This window comes from Emydura macquarii, unplaced genomic scaffold (genome assembly GCF_026122565.2).
Source record: "Emydura macquarii macquarii isolate MOO-44397 ecotype Brisbane River unplaced genomic scaffold, CSIRO-AGI_Emac_v2 contig_2422, whole genome shotgun sequence".
NCBI lineage: Eukaryota > Metazoa > Chordata > Testudines > Chelidae > Emydura > Emydura macquarii.
Window position 1 is genome coordinate 25,147,813 of NW_027132559.1, and position 24,096 is coordinate 25,171,908.

The 24,096-nt window shown below is 41.3% G+C and overlaps 1 protein-coding gene across 3 annotated transcripts in view; it reads left to right on the forward strand.

The window, feature by feature from the left end:
• ETV1 (ETS variant transcription factor 1) overlaps window positions 1-24,096 on the forward strand; it is a 74,235-nt gene that overhangs the window by 15,198 nt on the left and 34,941 nt on the right. For all 3 annotated transcript variants that reach the window (XM_067562121.1, XM_067562120.1, XM_067562122.1), the window contains one exon: window positions 22,361-22,490. In XM_067562121.1, coding sequence (XP_067418222.1) covers window positions 22,361-22,490 — 130 coding nt within the window. The remainder of the gene's footprint in view (window positions 1-22,360; window positions 22,491-24,096) is intronic.

Below are 24,096 nucleotides of genomic sequence, written 5' to 3' on the forward strand. Positions count from 1 at the left end.
TCCCCCACAATTTTGACTGCTTCCTCTCGGTTCAGAACTTGCCTTTAAAATATATTATAATTTATCCTTCCTTAGAGGTTTTTACAGCTTGGCTTGACAAAACTCTGGCTGCGATGACTTCGTTGTGGTTAGCCCTGCTTTGAGCAGGGGTTGGACTAGATGATCTCCTGAGGTCCCTTCCATCCCTAATCTTCTATGATTCTCTGTTGTTTATAGATCTATAATGAGACCTCAGTGAAAGACCTCCAGCATGGCAGGAACACACAAGTTTCACTGTGTAGGAGAGGTAGAGTCAGCTGTAGGTACTGTTCCAGGTATATAGTTGAGCTAAGAGTAGAGGTGAAGGACAGAGATGTGGCCAGTGAAATGGAGGTCATGGCCACTATGCCATCCCAAAGGCAGCTGCCCCATGCACTGCTGCATTTCATAGCCCCCAACCTGAGTTAAGTTCCCCAAACAAAGCCTCTTTACTTAGGTTTTGTATAGAAGGGTGTGTGAGAGAGAGAGAGACAAATTCCATCCAAGATGCTTACAAAACATGTAAAAAAAAAAAAAAAGACCAAGGTTTTGCTTTGCAGAATTACAATCTACAAACAGTAGAAAACAGAACAGTTTAGGTGCAAGAAGTAGTTCAAATTTCTTTCTAGCTTCTTCCATTCAAAGATAGCCCTGAGAAATGACATAAATTTGTGGTATTTTACTCCGTCATGAAGGAAACTCTTGCTAACCAAATAGCAGCAGTAGGCAAGATGGGGAAAACTATTCCCAGCCACAGTCCAAGATTGTAGCAATGATGGGAAATTTTAGCAAAACTTTTCTAGTGCTTAAAACATCAGTGTTGGCAATGATGGAAGCACTAATGTAGAAGAGATGTTGACAGTAGCTGGTGCTTTTAAGGACCATGTCTTTAGACCAGTTCTGAGCAGGGTTAGATGACGTGGCACTTAAAATACACTGGGTGCCTGCATCCCTCTCTGTACATTAGTAATACTGCTACTGAAATTGCACTGATATTTGTGACAGTGGGAAACTTTATCAGAAATATCCTAGTGTAGATAAACCACCCACCTTACCTGAATACGGGCTTGTGCACACGACATGGCAAAGCATATTAGAATGTTACTATCTGTTCACAGAAAATAGGGCGAAAAAGGCAAATGTCATAAAAAAAATTGTAGGTGAACAATATTTGCTTTGTAACTGTCTAGAGCTAAGCTTGAGTATCCTGCTTTGTTGTTTCGTACAGCAGCAGAAAAAAATTCCTAGTTGCTATTTTGCAGAGCTGTTCTGCTAATTCTGTATTTGAGGAACAGTGGCTTGATTTAAGGTAAGTGTATGAGAAGTAGCATATATCAAAAGTGTAAACAATGCACCAAAAATTAGAAAAATTCCACCCAGCGTCATCTATATTTTTGACTAGTCCTCTCCTCAAAGTTCAATAAACCTATTTTGGTGTCGACCTCCAACGTGTAATTACATGACAGCAAAAAGTGGCCTATGCTATCTCTCTGGGTTTCTTATTGTTTAAAATCCATTGGCACATACTGATGAGAGGGGCCAGATCCTTGTAATCAATGTTAAAGATCTCAGAGACGCTAAGCTGGGCCCCAGACTTGCCATCACAGGAGCTGAAATTGTATTAAATGATGAGTTTGGTTGAAAGCTTGTGTAGTTTGGTTGGAGATTTTAAAACTTAACCCTGCCTCCTCCCATGTTTGATGGTATCTATGAAAGACACAAGAGGAAGTAGGTAGACGGGCTTTGATAAAATTGTCTGATGGCTAAAGGATGTCACTGGCAGTGAAAACTCATACTGTCAGCAGCATACTGATTTACAAAGTAACCTTGGTACATTTGATTATAAATAAGGATTACCCCTGCACCAAACTAGGAAGTGTGGTTCCTTAATGGCATAATCAAGTGTTTGGTGTTTTGTTTCAGAATTTATATTTACATTGTTGCTTTTTGGTGTTTCTCCCTCCCTTAAAATGTAGATTCATAATGAACTTTTGCTTTTGTCTATTATTTAATTTTCTTCTAGTGAGAATTTGTGCTGTGCTTTACCAGGTGGACCAGGCTGTCTCTTTATTTTGTTTTTGATTATGTATTTTTTCCCTGGCCGTTCAGTGCTTTCACTTAATACTGCCAAGGGGTAAATGTTAATATTAGACCTCGGCTGTTGACAGTAAATCGGTAAGGCTGGCTATAAAATTCTCTCTACTCAGTGTCCGATTAAACTTTAAGATAAGAAAAATACTCTTTAGTAATGATTTTGCATGTGATCTTTCAAGACCTTTTTTTCTCCAGGTTTAGCAAAGAAGTTCTTTCATTGCAGATGCCAGGATCCTTAAATTATTCAGGGGATGTGCTTTTTAGATTCTCCGGCTTGCAATCTTTAAAAGCCTGTTAAAGAGAGATCTTTTACATAGGCTTCAGGTAGCTGTGTTCTTCTCTCATTTTAAGTAATGGCTCAGTTTATTCTTTCTCCAGTATAAGTAGGAGAAATATTAAAATATTTGCATCCGTATTTGTAACACACAAAATCCTGGTTTGGATTTTTCTGCACCATGAAATGAGAACTATTTTTTCTTCTTGTTCTTTTGGTAAATTAAATATTAAAAGCAAATTACGCAAATTACAATTTACAGAACTGTAAGACTTTCCTATCTACCCTACAATATCTTGTGAGAACAGTTCTTAGATGTTTAATTTTCATTTAACTCTGGGCTATTTGATGCAAAAGATATTTTTAAATCAGAATTAGAAAAATCAGTGTAATGCAAGTTCCAATGTTAGGCCTGATCTGGCTCCCATCAAAGTCAATAAGAGATTTGTAAGGAACAACTATATACTGTGTTCATTTTTTTGTCTGTATTTCTGATGCTTTGTAGTTTATTGGTGTGTAATTTTGCATCCTCTAGAAAGTCATTGGGGGCCTGAAAAAAAGATCCAATTTTTTAAGTTCAACATTATGTTGCCTGATTTTAAGTGGTGATTCAGTGCATAGGCAGCTGGTAATCACGTATTAGTAGAACAAGATGTCCTAGAAAGTGCAGTTTCTAGTGTTTTGGTTTTTCAAGGTGCTGTGACTAGATGGCTAACACCAGTGCACAATTTTCCTGTTACAAATCCATCTTGTTAGAAATACCTTTTCTTTTAGGTACTTCTGCAGATGCAGTATTGGAACCCTTTGACAAATACCCTAGATAGCGGGGCTTTAAGATTTTTTCAGCCTTAGTCCAAGTTTCTCAGATAACTCTTACTTATAGTGCTTTGTGCAGCAGTTTTGCTTTGTTTTTTGGTGCTTTGCTTTCAACTATTTCCTCTGTTATGTCAGACTTTTTTGTCAAACACTGATGGACTTCATTTGTTTAGCTTGAGCCTAACAGTGAGGAATATTTTTTAGTGGTTAGAACAAGGGTCAGAGAATCAGGACTCCATGGAGAATTGTATTCCTGCCTCTGACTCTCTGTGACCTCAGGCAAGTCATTTAACAGCTTTGTTACCTCAGTTTGAAGGGGCTACAAAAATGCATGCATCCCTCACAGTGATGTGGGATGGCTCCCTTAATCATCTTTTGTAAAATAATTTGAGATCCCTGCATAAAAGGTTTTACGTAGTACAAAGCATTTGTTCCTATTATTATTGTTTGTTTATTGCATTACTGTTAGAGTCAGGTTAACACTTATTTCACCTTGCGCCTCCCCAAATGTCCTCACCTCTTTGTTTCTCCCTCAGAATAACTTTCTTCCAGAACTCACTAATATTACATTTTAGCTGTTGGATATATGTGGTTTTTTTAATTATCGTTTAAAACAAATTTATTTGTGATTGTTGCCTTTCTAGAGAACTCTGTGGGCTCATTTGTGGGTCAGCCCTGGGCATTAACCTGTGCTGAACAGTTCTCATTCCTCTCAGGGATTTTTGGGATTATTTAAGCCTACCCGTGCACAGCCTGTTCTCACTTTTGCTAAATTTAATTCTTGGAAAAGTTTTACCATGAGGCCTTTCTGGGCTTTTCATCTGTGATCCTAGAAAGTCTCAAAAGCTTTTGGTTTGTTTGGATTTTAATAAGCAGGTTTGGTTTTCTCTCCTCGTATTTTTATACCAAATTTCTATGTCTGAAGGATAACAGAACCTTGTTATGTTTTCTTGCAGTGATATTGATAATAAATTATCTAAATACAATAGGGGCAACAGTCCTGTGAAACAAGTAGCTAGATCCTATCCAGATATGGACTTTGCTGCAGTCAAATCCCTTAAGTTTGAGCTGTGGCTTTTGAAATGGCCTTCGTGCTGTGAAGTGAACGTTTACTGCTGAGTAAGGTTGCCTTTCACCATCCCAGTGGAGACTGCAGTTCTATTATGTTGATGTGGTTTGATTGTGTAGTACTTTGGCAGCGAGGCCCGGATGTGAAGTGACCTGATAGACTCTAGCTCACTGGACTGTAGCACAATCCAAGTAAATGTATAGCATTGCTATGTTGTCTTGACTCCCGCTATACTCTAGAGCCCTCCACATACTTGTCCCTTCCAGGCCAGTCCAACCCAATTTTCCTTCCTCAAAGCCCCATTCTCATTCATGGTTTTAGTGCAGATTAATGGCTTGGGTTGCACAAGAGGTTATCAGCTAATGAATAAACTTCAGTCATCCCGTCCTGTGATAAAGCTGTCTCCTAGGTCAAAGATGAAGCATGTAACCTTTTTTACTTTCAAATGGTAATTTCTTAAGGCTGTCAAATAACTTCCTGATGGCTGTTTACATAAAACCAAAAAAGTTTAAACATATTTTATTCAAAATCTGGGATTTTCAATTTTGCAAAAACCTCTCATTTCCTCTCTCTTTGAGGAAGTTCCGTCGAGAATTCTGTGAATCTTCCAGTCAGGGAAATATACAAGCCATCCACACAATGCAACTTCGAGGCACATGCAAGAATCCTTCTGACAGTTTCACTTATTTTGATGTCTAAAAGGACCGGTGTTTGTGTATAGGATCAAACACACGGAATGTTCATGAAGTGTCTGTTATGATCTCGTTTATGTTAATGAATATAAGAAGAAAGGTGGCTGATTTGTTTTCCTGTCCTTTTAACAAACAAAGCAAAAAGGCAAATTAAAGGGACTCTGCCAACCTATTTTGATACAAACATTTATGCTCCTTAAAGTTAGCTACCTCCCTTATGGTCTTATTAGAGAACACATTTTGTATTGGAGAAGGGGCCCAAACTAAACTGCTAAATGTGAACATCATTAGCCATTGGGGTGTTTGAAACCCAGATCCAATTTTGGAACTTGGGCCCACCTCTACTACTGTGTTTCTTTCCATGGATAAAATAGATATACATTTTAAAATTTATTTTACTTTGTTCTTCCTTCTGTTTGCTGCATCAGCAATGTAAGACAAATGTCACAGTCCCCAAGAGTCAACTGAGTTTTTCAAAAGGAAGTGGAAGAGGGAAAGGGAGAAGGAAAGAATGACTGTCCCAGATACATTAAGTATTGACAGCGTGGAGAGGCTGAGACGTATAGTGCATTCACATCCTCTGAAGACAGCCCATGAAATACACATAATGTCCCTCATTTCAAGGTTCCATGTTCCTTCGTTTAGAGTCTCTCTGTCTCACATTATAGGCAAGTAGTCTTACTGGACTGATATAACAGATGAACATATGTTCTGATATTCATTAGACTAGACTTACCTAATACTTTACATTGGAAAGAAAGTTTAATTAAGTGGTGGTCAATTTAATCAGTGCTGAATACTTGTTTACTAACAGTTTAGAGCTGTAGAAATAAAGTTGTCTTAAAACTTGTGGACAGAACACTGGAGTCTATTTAAAGGTATGGGCTCCAAACTCATAGTTTATATTTGGTGAATGGAAATTTTGCCTGAGAAGGTGAAGGTGAAGACAGGAGTAAATTAGAGCAATGTAGAACATCTTCATTCATGTGTATCCACCTGATCTCTATGCTTAGGGGTATACATGTTAGAAATGAGTGAACCTTAGCAACTTTATTTCTGGTCATCTTCCTCCTTTTTGCTGTTTTGCTTTTTGTGAACTTATTCAGGAAATGTAGTTGCCAATAAGTTAATGTGGTGAAATATTTTGAGAGTAACAGCATTTACTGCCAAGCCATGGAATTACTGAACAGGCAGGTTGCTTACTGGCTGGGTTGTCTTCTTTGATTTTTAACTTTAAGCATTATGGGTCATGATCAAGGATGCTGGAAATTTGCATGTGCATGAAACTTGACAGTTTTGCAAATTTCAGGGTCTTTATGCAAATGTTGCTGCTTTTCTACAGAATAACTTTTGGCTTAAAAAGAAAATATTTCACAATGGAACTTGATGTGCTGTTTTCTTATTAATCCAGCCTTGAAGAAAATTTTATCCAGCCAAATCACTAGCAGCAGCTAAAGTGTTAACTACTTCAGTAAGTGCCAGCTTCACAGCGAAACTATTTATGACTAGATTTTCAAAATTAGATATATGCAGTTTTGTGCATCCCAAACAGAAATACACACACAGACCCGGCTGTGTTTGTGCACATTGTGAGTTTGCATGCAACTGTTAGGCATGCAGCTCACAGACCTACTGCAATGAGGCACATATTGAAATATAAGTATAAATTCATAGCTGGGGCCTGATTCTAATTTACACTAAGGTGATTTTACACTACATCGGCTGTGTAAAGGGGCCTTAAAGTGACCTTAGTTAAATGCGAATTAGCCCTGTATTGTAGGTAGCCACAAGCCCATTGATTTCAGTGGGATCTCATTGTTCAGCACCTCTGAATATCAGTACATTTATTTAAATTTCTAATTTTAGGCATCTCTGAAAATTATCATAATGGCTTCTTTGTTTAACTGCTTATGCAATTATAGTAAAAAATCAGCTAGCCATAAATTCTGTTGAGTCACTGCAATGACCTACATCTTGTCCAGTGAAGACCAAATAGACTGTTTTTGCAATGGTTAGCCTTTTACAGTCCGACAGAACAGACTTGAATATAGAATAGATTTACAGATTCAGATTTGAGCTTCAGTCTTCCTCTTTAGTATCTGATGTTGTTTAAACTAAGTTATTGCCTAAATGGTGAGTATTTTTGCTAATGTGGCAATATAATGGATCTACAATGCTTGCACATTTTCCCAAGTCAAGTCTGTAAACAGATCTCCCATTGATTTAAGGCTGAGACTGATTTCAGGGGAAAATTCACTTTACAATTTCCTAGTCTCCTGGAAGAGTGCACAGGCTTCAGATGTGCAACAATACAATTATGGAGCAGTTCAAGGATTAATGATGACTTGTTACATGAGTTAGGATTCTGTACTATAGTCCTGTACTTTTTTGGAATAAGTATAGTGTCATATAGTCAATCCTAGTATTGTATACAAACTTCCCACTAGTGCCCCCACATTTTTGTAAGTGTGATCAGCAACCCTCCAGGATGTCAATAAAATGGTGCTCCTGCCGGCTAGTCTAACCACCAAAAGCCTGACACTGTCTTGCATGCACATCTCACAGGAGGTTAGTCACTCTGAGAATGGTTTCATTGCATAGTTAGCTCAACCGTGTCATCCATTCAAATAGAAAAACCTCTATCTTGGTTTTGGAGGTGCTTTAAGCCCAGGTTAGTTTACCTGGTTGGGGGTTGGGGGGGAGGGGATTTAGAGCCTGACCTCAGCTTTAACTAGGCCTGGAACTCACTCACATTGCAGTGAAGATGTAGGCAAAATCACTTGTCCAAATAGTTCTCCAATGCCCTTCCCACAATTCCCCCTGCAAGGCAGACATGTTCTGCAATTGATAAAAATGACATTGACTCAGAACAAAGAACCAAGGGATATGCCCCAGATACCCATGGGCGAGTGGAGACACAGTTATGTGGATATGGCATTACATATGGCTATGCTAACCCTGGTTCCAGAGTTGCCTTGGTGAACTGTGCAGGGAAGACATATCCTGAGTTCCTAGGCAGGCAGAGGCAGCACACCTGCTGCTTTACACCCCTTTGTGGACTCTATCATACCGCCTCTGCATATCTGGTCAGCTCTGCTGGCCAGTATAAAGGGGAGGGGCACCATGTGCTGTTGGAGTACAAGAGAGCGGCCACTTTCTGCTAGCGCTTTACCTGGGTGTATCTGATCCCTAGAGAGTAGTATTTAAACACTGGAAGACAGCAGACTAAATTTACACCACCACATTGCATTCAGGCCTCGTGGGTTGGCAAATTTTGGAAAAAATGCACACCAAGTTGAGGGATTCTTGTTCTCATTCTTGGAACTACAGTATATGATTGAGCAAGGTTAACAGGATTAGAATCTGATTAATTACTTTTATGTTTGCTTATAAAACTTGATGAGCATTGTGTGCTGTTTGTAGAATTTATAGTTAGGCTACAGCATGTTTTGTTGATGCATACTTTATTTTCTCTTGCTATTTAAAAGACAGAGTCGATTTTAAAATCATGCTCTGAAAATGTACTTACTCTTGTTATTTTTAACACTTCTCTACAACCAAAAGATGCTAAAATAAAATAAGATGCTTTCAATTTCTTTACCTTGTGCATCGGACAGCACTTTGTGTAGTCTGTGTTACTGTTTTTTGGCTTCTCTGTTAAGCATTTTTCTTCATAGTATTTGAGCACCTGACAGACAAGAATGTGATATTATTTCGATTTTACAGGTGGGGAAACTAACACATAATGATTAAGATGTCTCAAGTTGTTCTCCCAAAACTGAGGTACTCGAAATCAGAGGCCACCTTTTGAAAATGTAGGCCCAAGTGACTTGCTCAGGTTCACACAAGAGCCAGGAACTGAATCTAATTTCCCTGACTCCCAGACAATTGCCTTTAACTCAAAATCAGAAAACATGTAAAAAAACTAGAAAAATGTGATTGGAAACTCCCTGAAATTGGCAGGCATGAGTAGGTCCTGTTAACTACTGTTTGATCTTTTTTGGGGGAGGAAGGAAAATTGACAAAATAATAATTTGTTTGGTTTTGCATTTAAGTAATCTATTCATTAAAGGATGTGTTAAAAAAAGAAATAAAGGCAAAGTTCTGGTTCGTTCAGGAGTGCAGGTGAATGTCTCAACCAAATATCTTGACATTTCCTTCAGACATCACTTGTCCCTAGAAAAAAATAACAAGTTGCCAAGTTTGCCCCTAAATCTCTTTTGGAAGAATTCTATAGCACTAAATATAGATCGATAAACCTACTTATTGAAAATTGCAGCAGGGATATTATCTATCTACTATATGAAAGCCCATGCTATTGTTTGGGTGTAATTCGTAAAGTGTAAAAATTGCCGAGAACGGAAACAGACCAGAAATCCTGGTGATGATTGAACCCGGTGATATTCTAAACAAAAAGCCCCAGGTCTGCAATGACCTAGGTATTGCAGTGGTGAGCATCGCTAACTTTTAGGTGCCTATAAAATTAGAACAACAACACTGTGATCCACAAAGCCTAAGTTCCCTATAAGGTAAATGGGGAGAAATAGGCACCTTAGAATATGATCCACAAAGCCATCACACAAGGTGAGGAGCTAGCCAGGGAAAATATGCTAAGCCTTTCTCCCATAGAGGCACCTAAGTCCCAATCTGCAAACGGAAACCCCTCTGTTGGAGTCAGGCGGCTTAGGTGCCGAAGGTATTTCTTGTGGGAATGAGTTAGATGCTTGCTTCGCTCCACACAAATATGGCAGGAGGTGGAGGTGGTTGTGGTGCCGGTGCCAAGCCTGCCTTAAAACTTTTAGCCCAGTGGTTGGAGCCCTCTCCTGGGAGCCCCCTGTTTAATTCCCCCTCTGCTTGATGGCAAGAGAGGAATTGAAGAGGGCCTCCCTCAATTTATCCTGTGTAAACTGTTCCACTGTGTATTAATAATGAAAGAGTTATTGGAGTAGGGGGACTGGATGCTGGATCGTCCTCCTCCCAGGTCGGTGCCCTAACCACTAGGCTACAGAGTCATTCCCTCTCTTTCTTGGGCAATGACTCTTTCATTATTTATCCCTCTTTGGCAGAAGAGATTGAGGGAGCCCCACATCAAAGTAGTAAGAGCCCTCTCCTGAGAGGGGGGAGAGCCCTGTCCCAAGTACCTTTGTGGAGTGGGGCCAGGACAGAGAGCTCTCGTTCTAGGCTTCTGGGTCACAGTTCTGGACTCTTATTGTATAGATGTACTTACTGATCCCATCATCATAGTATCGAGTGCCTATTAAATTCTGTAGCTTGGTGTGACTTCCTATCCTGTCCTCAGCAGAGTGCACAGACCCTGATTTAGTGCCCAAACTTCTCTCCTCCTTGCGGTTTGGCTTTATTGATAGCTCACAAACAGGAACATAAGAGCTTAAAATTTCCTGCTCAAGCTTGACTGTTTCGAAAGTTTACCTCCAGGACATTCTCTTTTAGTTTCCTAGGTCCCAAAGAGACACTCCCATCCCTTTACATGCTGGCTGGACTCATTTAACCCATATACTAGCATGACTGTCAGGGGTAATTATAATAAATGTTAATGCATGATTTTAGTACCTGGGTCTAGTGTGATGCAAAAGAAAAATTTTGCATTTCTATATAGTCTTGGAGGCTGCCATCCTGGTACAGAGGAATTAATTATTCTAGAGAATAATTCCATTATCTATTAAATTCCATGGTTTTTTAGAGTAATTTATGTAGAACCCAGTTGGTTTCAACCCATTTAAGCTGCGCTTTTCAATAAAGGTATCCATCAGTGCAGCTCCTATTCATCCAAAGGCCTGAATTTGGCCCTACTTGCTTCATAGCCTATCCCTACCTTCCCATCAACAGTCTGAAAAATTTGCTGTCTTAGCCTCATAGTTATTTAGCAACTCTGACATTTATCAACAAGTTAGCTTGCCCCAAAGACGTCGCTTTTGAGCAATTATTGTACTGAATTCAGGGCATCTGCCGCTAGTACCAATGCACTTCCTTCCATTGCCTGTAATTGCGAGTCTCATAAACTCAGACAGGTAAATGTCTAGAATGAAATGATAGTACAACATGAAGGGGGAACATAAATCAGAGTAAAATACTGCCTGTGACAGCATTTCTGCAAGATTGCTGCTTTCAGAGACTAGCAAACTGTGTCAACAGCTGTAATGCATACTGAATTAAAATATCTCAGTGCATTTCTGGACTGGATGTTGAAACCTTATGGGGATGGGAGGATAGGGATGTGTGAACTAACTGAAACCATGTGCCAAATTAATAATTTGCTTTTTTTTTTTTTTAAGTGTTGACAGAATCTTCCCTAAATAGTGTGGATTTTTAGCCTATTAGCAGCTAAAACTATTTAGGCCAATGAATAGTAGTGTCCTAACAAGGTATTTACTGGCAGGCTGTTGAAAAGTTTGCTTTCTAATTGCTTTGTCTTTGTTATTTTAGAAGCAGGTTAGCTTTTATTGGCATTTACTGAAAGCTCACCCTTCCTCCAGCCTGGTGGCTTTCCCTTTGGGCAAGCTTACCTAGTTTTGATATTCAGAACGTATTTGCAAGTTTGATTGTCTACTGATGGGTGTTTTTGAACAAGAAGCCATGTGGCTAGTAATATCGGGATTGATCTCAGTCATGCCTTCAGGAGAATTACATCATCAGAACGCTGCAGTTGTACTCCACTAAATCTGAATGTATCATTTTGTACTATAGTGACTATATGGTTATGCAAACAGGGGCTTGTCTACACTAGAAAGATTATAACTAGTCTACTAGGGCTGTGGTTTTTTAAAAAAATCTATTAAGCTATACCAGTGTAAGATCTAGTGTAGACAAAAGTATCCTGGTATAACTGTGCTTTATACCAGTATAGCGTACACCAAGAACTGATATAACTGCATCCACAGTTGATTGGTCTGTATAATTGATCTGCTTTAGTTGTACTGGAATAAAGTCAGTTCTATTCTGGAATATAGTGTTCACATAGGGAGTTACACCAGCATTGCTATCACAGTATAATTATACAGCCGCTATAGCTGTGCTGGTCATTTTCCCCATCTAGACAAGCCATAGTATACACCAGATATATGGAAAGTAATGTGACATAGGTGATGATGAGCCATAATGTTCAACAAGGGCTCCAGCACAACTCCACTGTTCTTTAGCCATAGCACATCAAACCTCTTTTTAATCTTGGACCTGTGTTACTCAAAGGCTATTTGTTCATGACAGATCATGCTGAAACATTTGGAATAATTGCTGTGGAAATTTAGAACTATAATGTCCTAGAGGTGAAAGGTCAATGTAATTAATTAACTAATTTAAATAAGTGCTTACTGATACCTTTCTTAGTCATTAATCTTCTGTTTCTTCACAATTCTTTTTTTAAATGTCACCCTTGCAGCTAGAGAAAATCATTCTAATGTGGCAATGTTTGCTAATGTAAGCTCCTCCACTACTACAGATTTTAGTGAGGGCCATAAGCATTACCTTTCTATTTTGAATCTAGGAAATTACCTTTCTATTTTGAATCCCGTCTTTCAGTGGAATAGGTATAAACTTTCACTTACAATGAAATTTTATCTTGATCTGCTACTCTGTTATAAATCTAGGTCAGATTTATAGTCAATGTTTTTTCTCCTGGCATACCTTGCTACGGTGAGAGCAATTAGGATAGAAATGGAAGCAAGACGCCGATGTATTCTGACCTTTTTTTGTGTGTGTGTCCAAAGACGACTTGAATGATTGCTTCAGTCTACTTCATGCTGTGTTGTGTAGCATTTATGCAATGCAGTGTTTTAAAACGTTTTTGCATATGCCACTGAACTCTGAATCAATGCGCATTATACTGTGTGTTATAGACCAGGAGAGAGAATAGTCATGTTCTTTGTCACATAGACTGAATTTTTAAATGTTACTAAAGTGCATTTGTGTTGCTGTTTCTATCCATTGGACTGGTGAGGGCTGGAGGGATTGGATTTGAAGCCAAAGCAAAACTGAATCAGATGGGATCATATCTAATATGCATGCCAAGTAATTGCCAGTCTTGAAGCTCCCATTTCTGGGACAGGTCATTGAGAACAGGGTGGTAGGTCAACTCCAATGACATTGGATATCTTCCAGTTCCTTTCCAGTAAGTCTTAAAATTGGGTCACTCACTGCATAGAAATAGAGCTAATCATGGGGGCCAGTAACCATCCTAGGGGAATGGACAGAGGCCATATGTCCTCAGTACTATTGCTTTACTTTTTTAGTGGGTTTTGATGCTGTTGTTCATGAGGCTTTGCAGATACAAAGTTGCACAGAGTTACCTTACAGAGTTCTATATATTTATTTAAGAACCATCAACAAAGTAGCTTTGGAAAACTCCTTTCCTAAGCTGTGCAATTTCACACAACTCAGTCCTGTTGTCTCTTCTGTTCAATTTTTATATGAGGCTCATGATAGCTCATGAGATTATTCTGCTGCTAAACTTATCAGTATGTTAGATATCCAGTCTGTGACTACGTTCTCCTGTTATCTGGTAGAGATTGGGACCTAAATGAAATCCAGTTGATTGGAGCTCCGAGGAGATCAGATAGAGATGATTCTGATGGGCAGGAACTTTGAGAACCTGGTGAAATTTATGTTGAGGATATCTGCTTAACTATTTTCAAAGTAGTCTGTGATCTTGGGGCCTGGCTCATCTCTGTCCCTTCCTCTGGTCTCCCCAGTTGTATCAGTGGTCAGAAACACCTTTTTTCAATTCTGTCTTTCCAAGAGATTACACCCAGTCCTCTGAGATGAAGATCTTGCCTCAGTCATGTACATCTTTTAGATTAGATTGTTGCAGTGGACTGTACCGGAGACTAACTGTAAACCCTTTCAGCTAATGCAGAGTGGAATAAGAGCATACCATAACTAGGATTTGCTGTCCGCACTGTATCCCCATCAGCTACTGGGTCACTATCCACAATGATCTAGGTGGCCTAGATCAAAATTATCCAAAAGATCTCTGTCTCTGACTTGCCATAAGACCCTCACCAATCTAGAATGTTGGAACTTATTGTTCTGAGGGTGAAGCTCACAACTTGAGACATACTATAGGAACGTTTATAAAGACATTTCTACCTAGAATGCTGCCCAATGAGCTTTCAATTTTGTGTTCTGTTGTACTAGATGCGGGACTATGAATACTGAATTTTCCGGCTGTGCATTTAAACAGTATGTAGCTGTTGGATCATCATGGTGTTGCGGTCCTCATGTGAACCCAGTGTTTGTTTTTTCGTATTGTCTTCCTGTAAGAGTCGTTGTAGAACATCTTAACATCTGAGAAGTAACCAACATTTGCCTCCTCCTGAGTGCACCATTTTTTAACTAGTATACTTAAATTTCTTTGGCTCAAAAAAGTCTACCTGTTGTGTGACAGCATAAGTCCCTTTGTAGAATCATCAGAAGAATGCTTGCCCTGATAGAGGAGGTGAGGGAAATCGCAAAAAACACAAAGTAGGATCCCTGTCCTTAAATGTATTTCAGTTTGCATTTTGATAGCAGTTTAGAAATGTTATCGCCTGTTTTGTCACAGACATAATTCACATCTTTCTTCAGGCACTGTAAACAAGAGAAATGGTTTAATGGCTTCATAAAAGGCACTCTGTGCTGATAGCTGAGATTAGACCCTTTAGTAATGGATTTTTTGTGTGTTGGGGGAGAGGGAGGGATTGGCAGAGGTAAATGTACTGGAAAAGAATCTTTGAGAGGCTCTGATATATCTGAAGTGCTTGCTGCTTTTCTGTGTGTGTTTGGGAAGATGAATTTAAAGACTCTGTGACACTGTTGGCTTTATCAGTACACAGGCCTTCCCCTTTGCTTCTGGAATTTAACTGACTACTAATTGAGGTCATCTCAATCAGTTTATCACCTGGAATTGAAGTGACCTTAACTTAAAGTAAATGGCTTTTCATCTTTTCACGGTGTGAAAACCACATGTCATGTATTTATACATGTATTTCATTGGTACTAAAAGAGAATGAGATCACATACAAAATCTGATTTAAAGGATATTTACACTGGAGTTGGGAAGCATGATTTCCAGCTCAAAGAGACATGCCCGTACTAGCGCTGATAGAGCTAGCGAGCAAAAAGTGGAAGTGTAGCTGCAGTAATGCCAGCAGCAGGACAGGCTGAGTGCCCCAAGAACACACCTGAAGCCTCAGACGGGACTATACTGGAGACGGTTAGCTTCTCCTGCTGCTTGCGCTGCTGCGGCTACGCTTCTGTGTTTAGTGCACTAGCTCAGTCAGAAGATGTGTGAATCTATTTCCTGGAGCTGGAAAGAACACCTTCCAGCTCCAGGTGTAGACATACGCTTAGAGATGATTGCATGACATAAAGATGAGAAGCAACGCAAAAAATGAGTTCAGCAGGTATGTCCAGAACATGACTCATTTTGACTTCTCCATTACTCTCTCTTTCTTGTGGTGCACAAAATCCTCCAACCCATACATACGGGTCTAGTATTACTAAATGATTGGAAGTTCCCTAAGGCATGCGAGTTTGCAGGTGTCAGTGATTTGATACTGACACCATTTTACACCAGCTAGTCCATGCATGTCTCCATACGTATGCTGATAATAGAGAGATACCCTTTGGTCTGTGGAGTGAAAGTGAACACTTAGAAACTAAAGCTGAAGTTAAGTGATTGTGTTTTTGACTAGCCAAGCGCTCATATACCATTAGTGAAGACCTCTAAAATACCTGCTTTTATGTGGGTTTTTTTCAACACACAACGTTTCTGTAAAGCATACTTATTTTGTCCTTTTGATTAGAGCAGGAGTCTCAGCTCTGCAAACTAAAAATGACCTTTGCATTCAAAGGTGAAAGACTTGCAGCCAGTTTCATGAGGCATTTTCCCAATTCTTCTTCATCTCAAGTATTCAACTCATGATTGACTTGAATCAATGGTTTCGTGTAGTAAAGGAGTTATTAAGGGCTTTTCTATATGGAGAGTTAGTGAACCACAAGCTGGGGTGTAAATCTACCGCGCTCTAGCCTGCCACGCATTAACTGGCCACATGGACCCGGATACTGCACACTACAGAACCTTCAGTGCATGGAAGCAGAGTCCACATGGCCGGTTAGTGTGTGGCAGGTTAGTGCGCTGTATATGTACATCCCATCTTATTGCGCACTGTCTGTATAACCAGCCCTTGCTATCTGACATAGCTCCTTCCTACAGCTTTCCCAAGGAAAGATAACCTATTGTACCAAGTTGACCCAAATGAGTTACAGTTTTGCTATGTGTGCAGAAGCTAACTGCCCTGTTCATCTCTGGCAGCAGGGCCCAAAAGATACCAAAATCTCAGTCTTAGCCAAGGCCAGGTGATTTTTTTCTAATCACTTATAGAAGTCTTAATAAAATTGCTCTCCAGTGGGTCCTAACATGAAGACTTCACTCAGGACAAGCCCCATTGACCTGAATGGGAGTCTGCATGAGTAAGGTAGTCAGGATGAAGGTATTGATTGGTAACATTAGTCAAAGGAAGGCAGCACTTCAGACCTACTGGCCGTGGCCTTTAGTGTATGTGTGTGTGTGTGTCTTTACATATGCGTGCTGTGTATGAGTTTCCAGCACAGTGGAGTTGTTTGCTTTATTACCTTTTCCACCAAAAAAGCACTTTTAAACTCACCCCACCCCTGGTGATACATGATAGAATGCAAATATAAAAGAGAATACAAATGAGCACATTACATGTCCTTTATAAGTCATGTGAAGGCACATCAGACTTACACAGCGATCAGTTTACTACTAAATGCAATGAGCCAGATCATGCTTGTCTCATGTGAGCAGTCATGTTAACCTCAAAGGGACTGCTGACATGGGCACTGCATTGAGCAGGATTAAGCCTGACAAACTTGACTCTCACGGGTAGACCAGTTGCTCGCCAGTAATCCCAAAGAATTATGAGCCAACTCATCCAAGTACGATTTGTAGGAGTGGTCCCTTATTTTTTAAAAGGCCCAATGTATTTTTTTTTTTTAGTTTGGAGGTGGCCATCGACGAGTAATTAAGTATTTAGGATGGAATCTTGGCCCTATTGAAGTCACTGGCAACATTTCCAGTGATTTCAGTAGGGTCAGGGTTTCACCTGGTTTAAACAAGGTGTATTGGGGGGGGGCAGGAGGCTTAAAATTTTACTTTTGGGGTACTCAGTCCTCGTCAGCCAGCCTCAAGGTATGGTTTGAAAGGTCAAGTAGTCATCAAAGAAAAAAATGTAATGAGTATATTCTCAGGCTCTCTTGTCCCCTAAAAGTGCATGTTTAAGGAAAGGCAGATACACTTTCATGGAAAACTCTATCTGTGGTATGCCTGAGGAGGACTTCAAATTTTATAGCTGTTATCTCTCCTGGCCATAGTTAAGATAAGAATCTAATATAAAATCACTTTGTACTGAACTGCTTTGCCTAAGTGAAATGAAGGAGTTAACCTGTTTGATTTGATACACTTCATCCTAGCTCATAAAACTTGGAAGAAGGTGGGTAAACTTTAATTAAAACTACGGCACAGATGCCTTCTAGCTCTATGCCCTGGACCTAGCTAGGACTGTACAGTAAGCAAAATAAAATGTACCTCGCAGCTGAGGCAGCAGGCTGGAGCCGTGTTCAGTGAAAGTAATTTAATTAGTGTTGATCATGACTCCAGATGATGGTGATTTGATAAGGAATAATTTAGTACTTAGCAGCCTTTTACATGCACCAACTCCATGTGGGAAGGTAAAGCAAATTGCACAAAATGAATGTGCTGCTTTCACTTGTGCCTGTGCCAGTGAGCTGGAAAACTGCCTGTTAGCAGACGTTCAGGCTCTCAGCACCATGATGAAATACCCAACCAGTTCTGCATGCAGGGCTGCGGTGTGGGAGTCTCTGTACTCCCGTTATTTAAAAATAAATAAGGGAAGTCATTTTTCATAACAGATTAACTCTGAGGAAGCAGTAAAGTCAAAAAAGAGAAAATAGAGCAGCGTGTGGCCTTTGCAATAGTTGGCTTTTAAAATAAAAAAACCAGCAGTATTCATAGGTTAACTCTCAATAGATTTAAATCAGAGCAGTTCACAGACTTAAGGTGAGAAACAGGAGATACTAGGCATGCCACAGAGGTGCAACACAGTGTCTGTGACCAGGACACATAGGGTGTGTCTACATTGCAGTTAGACTCCCGTGGCTGACCCGTGGGACCCTCCCACCTCACAGAGTTCTAGACTCTGGGCTCCAGCCCACACCCAAATATCTACACCTCAGTTCAACAGCCCCGCAGCCCAAGCCTCATGAGCTCAAGTCACCTGGCTGCAGGCCAGCCATGGGTGTCGAGCTGCAACAACAAGAAAAAAAATAAAATAAGGCAGCTCTGTCCTTAACTTGGGTTAGCTAACATGGGTTAGAACAGTGGTGAAGACACAGCAACTCAGCTTTTAACTTGGGTTAGCCGCTAGAGTTAAATATAGGCTATAGGGCAGTGTTTCTCAACCTTTTAAGAAGCAAGGATCCCCTAACTTCTGAAAATTTTAATAAGTACCCCAACACTCAATATTCCAGGGGATTTTATATTTATAGACTAATGTGAGCCATATGTTGGAAGAAGGGCTGAGTATATAAGGCCGTGATATGACAGATGTCAGATCTAGTGTGGGTAGGGTTACCACCTTTACACCTGGAATGCACAACTCAAGTATGTACCTGGGCTAGAGGTGATGTTGGCCAAAGCTAGGAGGCTTTGAGCGGCATGCCAATGCTGGGGAATATAAAGTGCCATGCCAAATTTTTTGCCATAGATTTGAGAGGAGGAAGGGGTGAGAGAGAGACAGGGAGGGAGGGCGAGAGAGACAAAGAGACAGGAAAAGAGGCAACTGGTAAAATCTGGGGCTGTCATAGAGCAGTGAAATTGACAAGATTTCTGGGCACCGGGCTTTAAGCCAGGGAAGGGGGTTTGCCACCTGGGCAAGTTGCAGGCGGCTGCTGCCTGTCTGCCAGCCTGGGAGGTGGGTGACTGCCACCCAATCCGAGCTGGGGAAAGGAGGCTTCTGTGCCGGCTGGGACCCAGGGATGTGGGCAGGCGGCTGCTGCCCATCTTCAAGCCGGGGTGCTGGAGGCTGTCTCTTGGCTTGGAGCCGGGGTGCGAGTGGCTGCCACCCAGCTGCGAGCCCAGCTGACAAGACGCAGGAAGTTGCCACCGGGCTCCCACCTGGGAGCTGGGACCCATCAGGAAGCGGGGGGGTCTGCTGCCCGCCTCCTAGCTGGGAGCTGTAACCAGGCAGGAAGTGGAGGGCTGCCACCCACCTCCCAGCTCAGAGCTGGGACCTGGCAGGAAGCAGGAGGCTGCCACCCGCCTCCCCCAAAAGCCGGCGGCTGCTGCCTGCCCCCCAGCTGGGAGCTGTGACTGCGCGGGAAGTGGGCTGCTGCCACTCGGCTTCCCCAGAAGCTGGGGGCTGCCACACACCTGGGAGCTGTGACCTGGAAGGAAGCGGGGGGCTGCTACCCGCCTCCCCCAGAAGCTGGGGGCTGCCGCCTGCCTCGGAGCTGGGAGCTGGTGGGAAGCGGATGGCTGCCGCCTGCCTCGGAGCTGGGAGCTGGTGGGAAGCGGACGGCTGCCGCCTGCCTCGGAGCTGGGAGCTGTGACCTGGCGGGAAGCGGGGGGCTGCCGCCCGCCTTCCCAAAAAGCTGGCGGCTGTCGCCTGCCTCTCAGCTGTGACTGGGCGGGAAGCAGGCAGCTGCAGCCCAGCTTCCTGGGACTATAGCAGCTGCTGCCTGCCTCCCAGCTGGGACCCAGCGGGACGCGGGCGGCTGCTGCCTGCCTCCCCCAGAAGCTGGGGGCTGCTGCCCGCCTCCCCGCTGGGAGCTGTGACAGGGCAGGAAGTGGGCAGCTAAAGTCCAGCTTCCCGGGAATGTGGTGCCTGCCGCCCGCCTCCCAGCTGGGAGCTGTGACTGGGTAGGAAGCGGGGGGTCTGCCGCCTCCCTTCCCCAGAAGCCAGGGGCTGCTGCATATCTCCCAGCTAGGAGCTGGGACTGGGTGGGAAGTGGGCTGCTGACGCCAGGCTTCCCCAGAAGTCGGCAGCTGCTGCCCGCCTCCCCTCTCTTTTTTTCCCAAGTACCCCCTGCCTGTCTCGCGTACCCCCAGGGGTACGCATACCACATGTTGAGAAACTATGCTATAGGGGAGCCTGAGGTAGAACTCAAGCTACTAACCTGAGTTAAAAGGCAAATTGCTGTGTCTTCACTGCTATTTTAACCCGAGTTAGCTGACATGGGTTAGCTAACGTAAGTTGAGAATACCTTTTTTTGTGATGGAGACGTATCCAAATGTGGAATCTGGACCTACACACTGACTCCTGTTGTGTGGTTGGTGGGTGTAGTAATTGGCACACAGATGTCTTTCCAGCTGAAGACCTGGCATAGATGTGAATTCCGATGTAACTCTGTTGAAGCCAATGGAATTATACCAAATTCTTAAGAGAGGGCAAATGCCTTAAGAGAGGGCAAAAAGCTGTTTTTAAAGAAATATTGGGTGTTTTTTTATTATTTTTTTCATTTAAGACAGATTTGCCCAAAATCTGTGATAGACAAACCAGAACTAGCAACTAATCAGGAACTCGAGAGCCATAACTAATTTGCATGTAAATTTACATAAAGGACTAGATCTTGCTTATCGTAATCACGCATAGAGTCCCATTTCCTCCAACAACTCCTCGCCTGATTAATGAGGGCAAGATTTGGCCCAAAATCCTTTGATGAAAAGTAAATGTTCACAGCTATTGTACTTCTATCATAGAAATTGTGGTTAAAGTACACCAGCAATAAAATCCTATAGCATATCAGCATTGTTCTACCCTGCAATGACAGGGAAAGCCTGACCATGGACCACATTTTGACCTCTGATTGAAATTTTGGCACCCTTAATTTAAAAGATCCACTCAGTCTTTCCTTTGGTTTTCCTTTAGTGAATACTCACTTTTAAGAAGACTGCATGATCTGTTGCAACATATATTACTCGTCCGCGAGCTCAACCCTTCCCTCTCCCCACACATACATTTTTTGAAGCTGGCACATGTCAGCTGTCACTTCTAAGATTGCATGCAAGTAAAGTCTAATAAAGTAAAGCAAGTAAAGCTGTAAAGTCTAATGGTACCTGATGATGCTGAGATTCACTAACACGAAGCTCTGCGTGTGTGGGGGGAGCCCCGCCGAAGTCATTGAAACTCCCCGGAGGAACAGGGGTGTAAGACTATCTCAGTGTGACACAGGTGTCCAAAGCTGAAATTTCAACAGGATGTTCTGATGATATCATCGACCACAAGAGTTCAGTTTAAAGGTTTTAGGCAGGCTATCGGAATCCAGAGGCGGAATTATAGTCTCACTGTGTATCGGACTGCATTTTAAAAATATTTAAAAAAACAAATATTGTCTTTCAGGACTGCTCTTCTCTAACATTTTTGTCCCTTAGTAGGTTTGCCTAGATTAGCAAAAAGGGTTGAGGTAATCCCGAGCTGTTCGTTCCCTAATGTAGATGCGGATTAGCATCTCTAATCTCAGTTTTGGCTGAGGTGGACCTTGAACTACAGAAAAGGTGGAGATTAGCTAACTAGCCCTCACCTGACTTTGGCCTCTTTGCCCAGTCTAGATAAACCCGTGCTTCTCATTCATATCCCATTTCTACTCCATCCCTTCCTCTTGCTGCCTTCTAATAAACTGGGGAAAATCCTGGCCCCATTCACGTTAATGGCAAAATTCCCATTTTCAGCTAGGCCAGGATTTCACCTAACAAGTATTTTTGTGGGCTATGTAAGGCTCTTGTTTACTTTTCTGACATTACTTTTTGTTGTTATAACAATACCTGCTAAGTCTGTAATCCTCTAATTTCATGAATTTTATTACAAGTGTTTGTGTATTTAACGAGACTAAAAAAATTAGTGGTCCTGTATTTGAAGCTCATGTATGAGAAATTAATTTTGCAGTAATAAGTGTGGTTCTCTTTAAAGTGAACTACTGTGCATTTACAGCTAAAAGCTACCACGTTAATATTACTCAGAAGCATTTTGTGCCTGGGAAGTATTTTGCCTCTGACAACATTTACAGTAGCTAAGCCAAATATAAGTGGGCTGTTACTTTCCTGCTAGTGAGATGGGAGCCTGGCCATCAATCTATTAAACAATAAAAGTGCTAATAGCCAATGCAAAGGATCTCCTGTGTCTATTTCTCAATTGACACCCAAAGAAATGCCTGAAACCTTCATTTCTTCGAATGTATCTATTATTACAGTGGTTTAATTAATTGTGTTTCATTAGCAGTATCTAACTTGCTTGATAACACACACTGTTTAATACCATGCTTGGTTTCTAACTCTATGTTTTTGTTGTTGTTTTTTCTCCTTTCCAGTGGCTTTTCATGGTCTCCCAGTGAAAATCAAGAAAGAACCCCATAGTCCATGTTCGGAACTTGGCTCTGCTTGCAGTCAAGAACAGCCATTCAAATTCAGTTATGGGGAAAAGTGCCTGTACAATGTCAGGTAAAGCAGCCAGTACTTTTATGGTAGTTTTAGTGAGGACTGCAGATTTAAATGAGGACTGATTAAAGAGAAATAAAACCAAAATAGAGATCTTATAAAAGTTACCTCTTGAGCAGGTAACAGACTCATGAGATAATGCAGTTATCTAAGCACTGATGGAACTGTTTACAGTCCTATCAAACACTTAATCATTTTAAAGCAATCATTTTCATTGAAATACTCCTGGCTGCACTCCTCCTTCACTGGATATAGCCGGAGTTTAAAAAAAGGAGGGCGAGGTCTTATTTACTGTGAGCTGTGCTGAAAGTACTTTTAAAATGCATTATGCACATTAGGCTGAGAGAGAGCTCCTAGTACCAGGAGAGAGATTGGCAGGTCAGAGCAACACATTAGGTATTTCACGAGTTTTGCAGATGATATGTGTGCGCATTCGTGGACGATTACAATATAAAAATAGTATTTTATTAGGCTTTGCAGGTACTGTTATCTTCTTAGAAGGAAGTGGTCTCCCTCTGATAATCAGGATAAATAGTAAATGTTTTAATTATTTTAACAGATTAAAAAACGTAGTTTGATATCATTGCATTCTTTATGGATCTTATTTTGGTTCACATTTATGTCTTCCTTTTCTTCTCAAATGTTAGCAGTTTCTTATTGATGTTTTAGTCTATTTGGGAATCTTCTACCCAGTCAGCACAGAATATTTGTTTACATAAGTACACTACCATTAGAGGTATCAACAAAGCCACCAAGATCTGCCCCTTCATGTGACAAACAGGGCACCCCCTGTTGCAAACATGATGAAACCCAGTCACAGAGGAATGATCTTGGTATTTCTGCTTTACTTACCAAGGTGACCCTAGTCACCTATTAGATACCCTTTTAAACCCCTTATTGTTTTATCCCCTACAGATGCTTACTTGACTGCTGAAACTTTGAGCATGCAAGTAATTCCACTACTTCAATAGGACTACCCATGGACTTTCTTCAGAAAACACTTAAACACGTGCTTAATGTTAAAGAACCTGCTTAATGTTAATCACCTGCTTTAGTCCTTTCCTGAGTAGGAGTGGACTTATGTATGTGCATTAGTGTTTTCCAGAATCAGGGAACATGTGAATAAAGATAAGCACACACATAAGTTTGCAGAATCAGAGCTTCAATTTTGAGAGAAGAAAAAGTCAGTCAGTGGAGGCTGCTGACATCTGTGTATGGGCAGATAAACTAATAGAGCTGTATTTTTCTGGCTCAGATTCCTTTTCTTCTGTTGCATTCTTTTCTGTCCTACTTTGAGGTCTGTGCAGACTACTGGAAAGCAGGGCAGGCACTGCTTGCTCTTTCAACTCTGGTCCAGCTGCCTCTGCTTTGAAACTTTCTTTGTGCTTGTCTCCTGTTAGTGTCACACTGTAAAACCGAATCCTTTTAGAAGGACATCTCTGCCTCACAAATGCAAAGAACATGACCACCATGTGTAACTGCTAACTAACTTCTCTGTGCTTTTCCATGTACAGGGAACAGAATTCTTCCCCCCCCCCTTGAAATTGGTTACCAAGGTGCCCTCAGAATAGAAGGAAGATGAATAGGATAATGTTTCTGTAAGACTATA